At 42.3% G+C, this 10372-nt stretch overlaps 1 protein-coding gene across 1 annotated transcript; it reads left to right on the top strand.

The window, feature by feature from the left end:
• The first annotated feature begins 2701 nt into the window (after positions 1–2701).
• Positions 2702–7544, top strand: drgx (dorsal root ganglia homeobox). The gene is made up of 6 exons (XM_029671963.2): positions 2702–2759; positions 3750–3853; positions 4314–4415; positions 6192–6367; positions 6901–7013; positions 7141–7544. Exons 1-6 carry the CDS (start codon positions 2702–2704, stop codon positions 7542–7544), a joined length of 957 nt encoding a protein of 318 aa, XP_029527823.1.
• The last annotated feature ends 2828 nt before the right edge of the window (positions 7545–10372 follow it).

Below are 10372 nucleotides of genomic sequence, written 5' to 3'. Positions count from 1 at the left end.
GTGAGTATGGTGTTGTGTGGGCAAGCGGTTTGCTGATGCCAATGTTGTCTGCGGTAATCCTTGAACAGAGTTCCCCATGGTGGCGGTGGGGTTATGGTATGGGCAGGCATAAACTGCGGACAACGAACACAGTTGCATTTTATCAATGTCAATTTGAATACAAAGTGCTACTGTGGTGAGATCCTGAGTCCCATTGAAGTGCCATTAATCAACAATCAACAAGCTGATCAACCTTATGCGAAGGTGTTGCGCTGCATGAGGCTAATGGTGTTCACACCAGATACTGACTGATTTACCTATATGAACTAACTCAGTATAATGTTTGAAATTGTTGCCTTTCTATTTTTGAGAGTGAGAGTTATGCTAATAACCATTCTGATTGAAATATGTTCTATTCATGACCATAAAATCATATGAAGTTGGTCAATTATTTTCTACTTTTTTGCTCCTGGGTTCTAGAACAAGTTAACGTGGAATAGTCTTCCAGTCTTTGCCCTAATGCTAGTTAGCATTGGCTCCCAGAACTACCACTAGTTTCCTTCAGATGTCCAGATTTTCAATGTCCGGAGACATTAAAATGGTATCCAGGAGTTCTGGGCATGTAAAACAAGGGCTTAAACGCAGGGAAACTCACAGTATCCTTGGCTTGCGCACATCACATTGAACGTGGTTCTAGCATTCTTCAGCCGCCAATCATCTAGCACGCTGTGTTTTAGGGACCACCTGCTTGCTGTAGGCCTTGACATCTGACTGCCGACATTTTTTCCACACGATTCTACATGTAAAATCGTTTGGCACTCAGTTCGCAAATGATGTTCAGAGGGGCTAAATAGCGTACTCTTTGCCAGATAACGCTATTGTTGCGTTTGAGCCCTACTGTAAGTGAGTGACTGGGAGAAAGCTGCAGTTTACACTGACAGACTTCACATGATAAAGAGGGTCGTTACTGACACACACACACACATATATTAAATATCTCTATACTATTAGAAAAAAACAATTCTAAGAGTAATACACTTGATTTCAATTTTCTCCTTCCCTTTAGTCGAAAGTCGTAATAACAACTTTATTTTCAGCAGTGCATAAATTAATTACATGCATTTAATAACCAAAATATCATTATTATTCCCCCTTTTAATATAATAAATGCTGCACACAGGGGATGCACTTAATAGCGCATGGGCCGTAACTGCCCATTACCCGACTGTAACGATATTACAGACCCAATTACCTGCCATTAGACCGGCTTCTCCACCTTATGTGCGTTGATCCAATCCCACCCTCCTCTTTCAAATTTCAGGTGCAGTTTGGAGCCTCATTTCGTCTCTCCATGGAGACTCCAGCGTCTGTGCTGTGATGTCCCAGATGCGCTTTAAAACTAATTGAAATGGTCCCGTGGTATATCGTTTATCCGTGGAAGCGATATAAATCGTGGGACCCCTTGCTGTGAAGAAAATCAAAATTCTGGCCATTGTGAATGTTATGATATGCGCAGCCCGTTGTAAAGTGGACCCGGTAACCCACCTAAAGAGCAATTAACGGCCTGGCAGTCAATCTCAAACCCAACAGAAGTCATCTTAGATTTTTAATATAGAAGCAACCAAATAAAGTGTGTGTGTGTGTGTGTGTGTGTGTGTGTGTGTGTGTGTGTGTGTGTGTGTGTGTGTGTGTGTGTGTGTGTGTGTGTGTGTGTGTGTGTGTGTTTATGGTCAGGGAATAACCACTGACATAACAGCGGAATAATCTGCAGGGGAAAATATTTGAATTCTCAGATACCTGGGAGAGTTGATGTTTCTCTCACACACACGGAGAGAGAGAGTGAGGGAGGGAAAGAGGTCCCACTCACAGTGAGAAGACAAAGCCGCGGTAATCCGATTAGAACCAATTAAGCGTGAGATTCTAAAGGCAGCAAGAGCTGAAAGCCTCAACTCGCCGAAGACATCTGGACACTCCCAGAGAGAGAGAAAGGCAGAGTAGATACACTCAGATAGGGATGGTGTGGGGGAAAGAGGGGAGTGAGTAAGAGAGGTTGTAGAGAGAGATAGTGACTGTTAAAGTGGATTTGCCGGTCCCTCAGACATACAGGAAACTCTTCGCGTCCTCAGCATCCTCTCCTCCTCGCGCCCTGGACCAGCACAAGACAAATACACAGCAGGTATGCCATACAGATGGAATATTCTATCATAGACAGGCTACGCGTTTCATATAATTTATTTTTTAAAATTGCAAGAGACATCTAAGCATTATTTCTGATGTGTCTCTTTATAACATTTGGTGAGCGCTGCCCTGTCCCATCCTTATGGACAATTTTGATGAGGATTAATCTCCGCTAATAACTTTGGTGTGAGCACATTGCATGCTATTTCATGTTTTATTCCAGTGTTTTATAGCCTAGTAATTTGGTTTGTTACGCAAACTACTTATTGTTCGTTAATTTCGGGGGAAGAGTAGGGAGTTTTGCGGAGTTTTGTTCTTCTATTTTGTCATTAATATGAACATTGTAATAATTACACTGATTAGGCTTACAATGGTTGTATTTTGGCCCGTTCCACTGTCAAATATTGATGCAGACCGCTTGGACACATCTTGACTCGTTATTCTCTGATTTGCGACTGAAATTATTTGATTTCTTTTCAGATTTCTCAGTGACATCGGGCTTTCGTACACAGCTCCATAGATAAACAAAGCCCATAAAACCATCATGTTTTACTTTCATTGTCCCCCTCAGCTGGATGGAGAATGCTGTCGGACTAATACGTGTAAGTAGACCATAGCCTAATACTGCAACTTTTGGGACCGCTTCTCCATAGATGCGCTAGAATGTGTTGACAGTTTTGATTTCGAAATAATAAATGTAGGCTACATCCTATAACTTCTATTTCCTTGCAATTGAGTTCAAATATTTGCAGCTTGACGCTACCTCGGAATTTGCTGTAAGACGTGGTTTAAGGGTTATGACTCATGAAAACTGTAAACATCTGAATAACATATTTGTATCCACTTTTTTAATTGTGGTAAATAAAGTATGTGTGTATTTATGTGTTAGCATCATTTCGTGTAAAATACTATACAACTGTTAACTTGATATAGCTGTGATACTATATATATATATATATATATATATATCACAGCTATATCAAGTTAACAGTTGTATAGTATTTATATATATACAAATATATTACTGCATGTTCCATAAATGTTTTATGCGGTTGTCGCGAGTTTTTGCTTGCCTTTTAAGATTATACTTGTTTTTGAAAAAGCATGCTTTAATAGCGTATTTTTGTTTGTTTTATGAACCCACCCTAGTTTAAAGTGTGTGTGTGTGTGTGTGTGTGTGTGTGTGTGTGTGTGTGTGTGTGTGTGTGTGTGTGTGTGTGTGTGTGTGTGTGTGTGTGTGTGTGTGTGTGTGTGTGTGTGTGTGTGTGTGTGTGTTAGCCCCGGGGCTGAGGCGGGTGTGTTGTCCCGTCTGCGGCCACAGATGTTGGGTGTCATGCCTCTCAGACCGGGACATCAATGTTTCATGGCTCTAATAAGAGGAATATACAAGCAGATTATAGTCCGTTTCAATGGGCCATCCTATTTACTGACATCCGAAAAAATGAACTCCTGCTTGATCCCTTCGTTTCGATGTGTTCGTTGCAAAGTGTTCTATGTCAGGTTTAGACTGAAAACAAACATAAATGTATTCCATTTATTTCTCTAAACAAGTGTTTTTATTGAAACATTTCTTCGATGATTTATGTTTTCAGTGAACACCAACGGGTTTGCCAACCATGCCTCAGCAGGTGATTTTGATGACGGCTTTCTGCGGAGAAAACAACGTAGAAATAGGACAACATTTACTCTACAACAGGTAGCAATCAATTATAAAACTCTGGACTGCTTAAAAATATCACTCTGTACATTGGTTATAACGAATTTAATCTTATGTGAGCAAAACCATGCATTAGGCTAGCTAGTTTATACACATGTAGGCCACATATTTCCATAATATTGTTGATTATTATTAACGATTATTATAATGATGCTTCTCATTATTTCCGCCGTAATAATAAAATGTAGCCTATCACTTCCGTATTACTTGCACTTATTCTAGTTAATAGCATTTTGTTGCCTAGTTACGCTATACACAGGCCAATATATATGCCTATCGCTTCTGAATGTAGGCTAGGGCACTTATCAAAACAGGCATCTTTTGTATATTTCGTTTGAAAACCAACACACCCACATAAATATACCAATGTGTGTAGTGTCGTGAATAATAAACTCACATCACTTTAAAACTCTTAATCTCACATTTCTCTCGTTCTCAGTTGGAAGCTTTGGAAGCTGTCTTCGCGCAGACTCACTACCCGGATGTTTTCACGCGCGAGGAACTGGCCATGAAGATCAACCTGACGGAGGCGCGTGTCCAGGTGAACACGCACGCTCACGCACACACCGGAATGAGGCAGTGGGCTCTGAGAGCACGTTTGACCAGAGAGAGGAGGGTAAATTAAGGCACTCTGTCATTCTCCCGATGCTCTTTAATAACATCAACATAATGGTGAATATTAGATCAGGTTGATTAATCGGTCATTCATAATTAACCAGTGATAATGTTCTTCACTAATTTGTCCGCGTCTCAAAACAAAGGTACATTAAAAAAAACACATCATACATGTGCGTCCATTTCCGCAGCTCAGAAGAAGAAAAAAAAGAAAAAGGGATGCTTTTAAAGAGGGCAGTAGATACAAATGTTAAGACAGCATCAAATCCGCGCTCACACACACCCACCCCTTTACATTGTTATTATTATTTTGGGGGCAATTTATAACTGCCCTGCCCTCCACATATGTGTGGTTATAAACTTGGCCAGTTGTAATTCAATTCAGTGTGTCCTGTATGTAATTTCCTGCATTCCAGATTTGCTTTTGGGTTTTGTTGTGAGCGCAGATCTAATTGTAGGAAATATAATAGTTAGGCTTTGCTTCCCCTGGGTCATCTTACTATTGCTTAAAGCCGACAGCGCGCGGGATAATGGAATCCCGAGCTGTAAATTAGGGATTGTAAACAAATTATTCCGGTCTAATCCGATTACAGCATTCCTATTATTAAATCTGAACATGAATCGGCTGCAGCATGCAGGGATATTAAACTTACATTATTATTAGAAAATAAATGTCCTTTCTGTTGTAGTGTTGTTGGCCCGTCTTTATTGTATCGTGTCAATGGGTTTCCCCCTCCTTAAAGCAGGTGCCAAATGGAGATTAATGTAGCAATTACCAGCCATTCAGAGAGACGGGATCACGACTCTTTAGCTGTAAGGTGCAGGGGTGAGATAGCCTGCCTCACAATCACAACAGGCCGCGGTATTGTTGTCCTGACACTAAACTAAACTGTTGTCCTTTTTTCGTACATTGACTGAATGGGATTCGTTTTTTTGGTTGTTGACGTCCTTGTACCTAGGCTTTTGCACAATGGTGACTGTTCTGTCCCGCACAGTTGCTCCACCCCATTCCATTCACACACATCATGATTAATGCGTGTGGGAGTGCAGTCTTAATCGAATCTGATGTTGTCAAACAATCACTAAATAGGGGAATAAACGACTTCATCACAGCTCTCTCTCTAAAGCGCCCTGACTGTCAGTGGGAAGTCATTAAAATATGAGAATGAAAAATTGCTCAATTAAATGTTGTTATAGGCAATGACCTTCTTTCAATTAGGATATAGAAGTTGGCAGTATGTGGCGGGCTGGAGACTATGGGTGGGTGAAGTTTGGGAGAAGTCTCAGTGCAAAGTCACTCAGGCAGAGAGCTTCGGTCTGACACACACACACACACACACACACACACACACACACACACACACACACACACACACACACACACACACAGCGACATCTTTATCTTTATATTATCATGATCCAAAAATGACATATCCTTTTGATGGATTTGATGACAAGACACAATAGACCCTGTCCATATTTCGGTAATGAGACATGGTTCATAAAATCTGTCTGTTTTCTGACCAACTGAATCTTACCTTCTGCTCCTGTGTGCATAACTACAAAGATGCTGGTCTGGGTTTGTAACATGTCAATATACATCACAAAAGCAGGTATTCATTGGACTACTTTAGATTGTACACGGGAGAGAGATTGCATGGTGCAACAGTGAGTTTTTTACTTCCTCTCCTCTCCTGTTTAGGTGTGGTTCCAGAATCGCAGGGCCAAGTGGAGAAAGACAGAGAGAGGGAGTACAGACCCTGACGGAGGGAAGGAGCAGATGAACGAGGGAGGCACTCCTCCGTCCAGGAGTCTGAACTCCCAGTCTCCTGTGGATCAGAGCAGGAAACAGAAGGAACCTTTGGAGATGCAGCAGAGGTAAGAGAACAGGGACAAGGACATAGGTGCACGAAGATGGGGTTGGCTGTATAGTCTAGCATAGAGTTTGTGGGGAGGCTTCCCCTCCAAAGTTAGGCCTCTTCTTTGCCCATTGGCCAGTGATGTTGAAGCAGTCCATTGTCATGTGGTGCTGAATGTCTCCAATTTGGGATCCTGATTTAGCAACAGTCCACTGTGCTTAAATCCCTCTCTCCCAGTGGCCAGTAACAATAAAGCCGCTGTCCACTGTTATGTGGTGCTGAAAAGCAGGGTGCTGAGTGTACAGCTGTCTGTGCTGAAGTCTCAGACCAGCCCCTATTTGCTTGTTGTTTACTTCGGACCTTCCAAATGTGATTAAGTCACCACAAATGCTAACCCACTCCTCTTCCCCTCCTCTCACTCCTCTTCCCCTCCTCTCACTCCTCTTCCCCTCCCTACTCCTCTTCACTTTCCTTCAGTTGCAGGATAACCATAATCTCTTATCTCCTCTCGGAGTCATTTTAAACTAACCTCCCTCCTCTCTCTCCCTCCAGTATAAACCGAGCGGTGGGTCCTGGTGGTCCGTTCTTCCCCTCCTGTCTACCAGGAACACTCCTGAACTCAGCCACCTATGCCCAGGCTCTGTCACATGTTGCCACAATGAAGGGTAAGTTAGCACAGCTAACAGTTAACATGACTAACACACTTGATGGTTAGAGGAGAAGGGTAGTGATGATGGACATACTCTACTGTAAAACAATATCCTGACCCTGTGTGTGTGTGTGTCTTACCAGGAGGTGGTCTGTGCTCATGCTGTGTTCCTGACCCCATGGGCCTGTCCTTCTTGCCCCCCTATGGTTGTCAGGGCAACCGTACGGCCAGTGTGGCGGCCCTGAGGATGAAGGCCCGGGAGCACTCCGAGGCCGTGCTACAGTCAGCCAACCTGCTGGGGGCCGGCCACGGGCATGGGACTGGAGTAGGAGGCATGTCGGTGCTTGGGGTGTCTGGTGCTGGGTTGACGAGGCCCGGGATGGGCCCTGCCCTGGGAGTAGTATCTGGATCAGTGTTGGGAGTCTCTGGAGCCGTGGGGAGAGGCTCCAGAGACGAGGCTCCCAGCCCAGGCTCCAAGACCCCGACTCAGGGTACCGGGTCTGACAAACACCCCCTCTGCCCCAAGGAACCACTGGAGAAAAAGTGAGTGTGTCTTTGTCGCTGCCCAGAGGAGACAGACGTGCAGACAGTGTGGATGTACAGACGGAAGGACTGGGACTTAAACTACTGTGGTGTGAATGTGCCTCCTGTTACAACTACTCTCCCTCTACCTACTCCTCCTAAAGCACAACTATGGACCTAGTCCTATTACTACTGGAGCAGGGAGAGGAGTGGCTACCCAGATATCATACTCTATGGATTCAACTATCAAGATATTGTATGACTGTGATTTATTTATTGTGGGTGAATATTGCTGAATATCGTGGGGCCGTTGCGGTGCCCTTATAAGCACACGTACTGTACGTAGCTCATGGACTCTACATGGACTCTGAATAAACTGTGTGTGATGGAGACTACCACCCTGGCTAATAATGTGAATCTAAGGCATTTCCCCTTCTCTCTCATCTTGGCTACACGCTCTCCCCTGTGTATTAGGGTATTGTGTTACAGAAAATCACCAGACAATGTAACATGTTAGGTTCCTCTTTTTTTAAAACACATGTAAAAACACAATGTGAAATATTGACACTTCTATAGTTTTCACTGGAGTCATGGTCATCCGTGTTCAGGTTTTTAAGCCAGCGGCCAGAGAGAACGCTAACTACTGATTTATTTATGTCTCGTTTAACTGACAGTGGCAGTGTACATGAATCAACGTATTTGCTTTCACATCGATGTTAAAGTGCCACAGTTGAAGCTAATGTTGCTCTGTGGTCCCTTGGCTACGCTAACAGGATAGGCTAACAGATATGATGACACAACAGTGGTGTTGATATCAGGGCTTTTGCTAATAGCAGTCTGTTAGCACGTCTGTGGCATTACTAGCGTTAGCCGACCCTGGATCACTTTAGTCCTGTTGTGACATGTTCTCTAAAACAATTAAAGATGTAGTCTCTCCTGTTGCCTACCGCCACGGCCATCTGCTCCTATCCATTATTCATCAGTTTCCCTTAAAGCTGGAGAAACTAGAGAACACCACTCATAACCTCCTCTCTCTCTCTCTCTCTCTCTCTCTCTCTCTCTCTCTCTCTCTCTCTCTCTCTCTCTCTCTCTCTCTCTCTCGCTCGAGACGCATCGCCAGGTTACAATAGCCCATTAAACATGATACATGCTATTTATTAACACTAAAATGTATATTTACAAAACGATGGGCCTTTAAACCCAGAGGCTCCTTCATGGTTCATCAGTGATAGTTGATTTATTAATTTAGCCTTTAAAAAAAATATTAAACCTCTTTTCTGTGTTGTCTTTCACCAGATCGGCTAATAAGACATAAACCAATCAGATTGAGAAAACTTAATCGCAGGAAGAGAGAGTACACAGAGACCAGGATTTAGGCTGATTCAATTTGAGTCCTTGAGGATTTTCAGGAAATTACTTTTGATAATCAATAACACAATTAAGTCAACTACACACACATTAGCATGAATAATTGATGGTGAATTATGTATTACCACAAAGTACTGGGTTAATAATTAATGATGAGGGAGACACCCCGGTGACATGGAGGAGGGAGATAATGTCAGAAGTCCTGGCTCGAGCACTCACACTATTTTATTCTCTCTCTTCCTCTTTCTTTCTCTCCCTCTATTTCTCTTGTTCTCTATCTATTTGTCTCTATATTTCTCCCTGTATCTTCTTTTTGTTTCTCTCTCTTTATTCATCTGTCCTCCTCTCTCTTCTCTATCGCTCTCGTCTTTCACAATGAAATGTTCTGCATGCTGTGCATAGTTCATATATATGAATAAAGTGAAGACTTAATTGGATCTTTGAGTCATCGAGTTCTACTGTTATAAAGTGAAGACTTCATTGAAGCTTTGAGTCACTGGGTTATATTGTTGGTGTGTTTATATCAGCAAGACCACTCATGATCTGTGGAGGCTTCTTGTTCTTCTTCTATCTTTATGGGTTATTTTGTTCTATCACTCTTTAATTAACAAGACCAGCAAAATCCTCCACGAAACAAATAGCCGTGCATAATGTAGTTTGAGTTTGCATGATTATACTCTAAAATCGGAGTGAATTGCGATGCTTCTATCTAAAACGTTTGACCATTATTTAGTGATTGAGTTTTCCAAACCACTCATGTAACATTGAAATCTTGGCCAGGTTCGTATAGTGAGGAAAGGCAAGTTCAACAAATTGTTTGTATTTTTGATTTACGCCAGTATTGTTTTCTTTTTCAGAATATAAATAAATATATATATACAGTACCAGTCAAAAGTTTGGACACACATACTCATTCAAGGGTTTTTCTTTATTTTTACAATTTTCTACATTATATATTAATAGTGAAGACATCAAAACTATAAAATAACACATAGGGAATCATGTAGTAAACAAAAAAAAGTGTTAAACAAATCCTTCTTTAAATAATGTAGATTCTTAAAAGTAGTCACCCTTTGCCTTGACAACGGCTTTGTACACTCTTGGCATTCTCTCAACCAGCTTCACCTGGAATGCTTTTCCAACAGTCTTGAAGGAGTTCCCACATATGCTGAGCACTTGTTGGCTGCTTTTCCTTCACTCTGCGGTTCAACTCATCCCAAACCATCTCAATTGGGTTGAGGTCGGGTGATTGTGGAGGCCAGGTCATCTGATGCAGCACTCCATCACTCTCCTTGGTCAAATAGCCCTTACACTGCCTGGAGGTGTGTTGAGTCATTGTCCTGTTGAAAAACAAATGATAGTCCCACTAAGTGCAAACCAGATGGGATGGCGTATCACTGCAGAATGCTGTGGTAGCCATTCTGGTTAAGTGTGCCTTGAATTCTAAATAAATCACAGACAGTGTCACCAGCAAAGCACCCCCAC

The sequence above is a fragment of the Oncorhynchus nerka genome, linkage group LG10, assembly GCF_034236695.1.
Source record: "Oncorhynchus nerka isolate Pitt River linkage group LG10, Oner_Uvic_2.0, whole genome shotgun sequence".
Lineage (NCBI taxonomy): Eukaryota > Metazoa > Chordata > Actinopteri > Salmoniformes > Salmonidae > Oncorhynchus > Oncorhynchus nerka.
The sequence above is the reverse complement of the archived record's forward strand: the minus strand, read 5'-3'. Positions and strand labels throughout refer to the sequence as shown.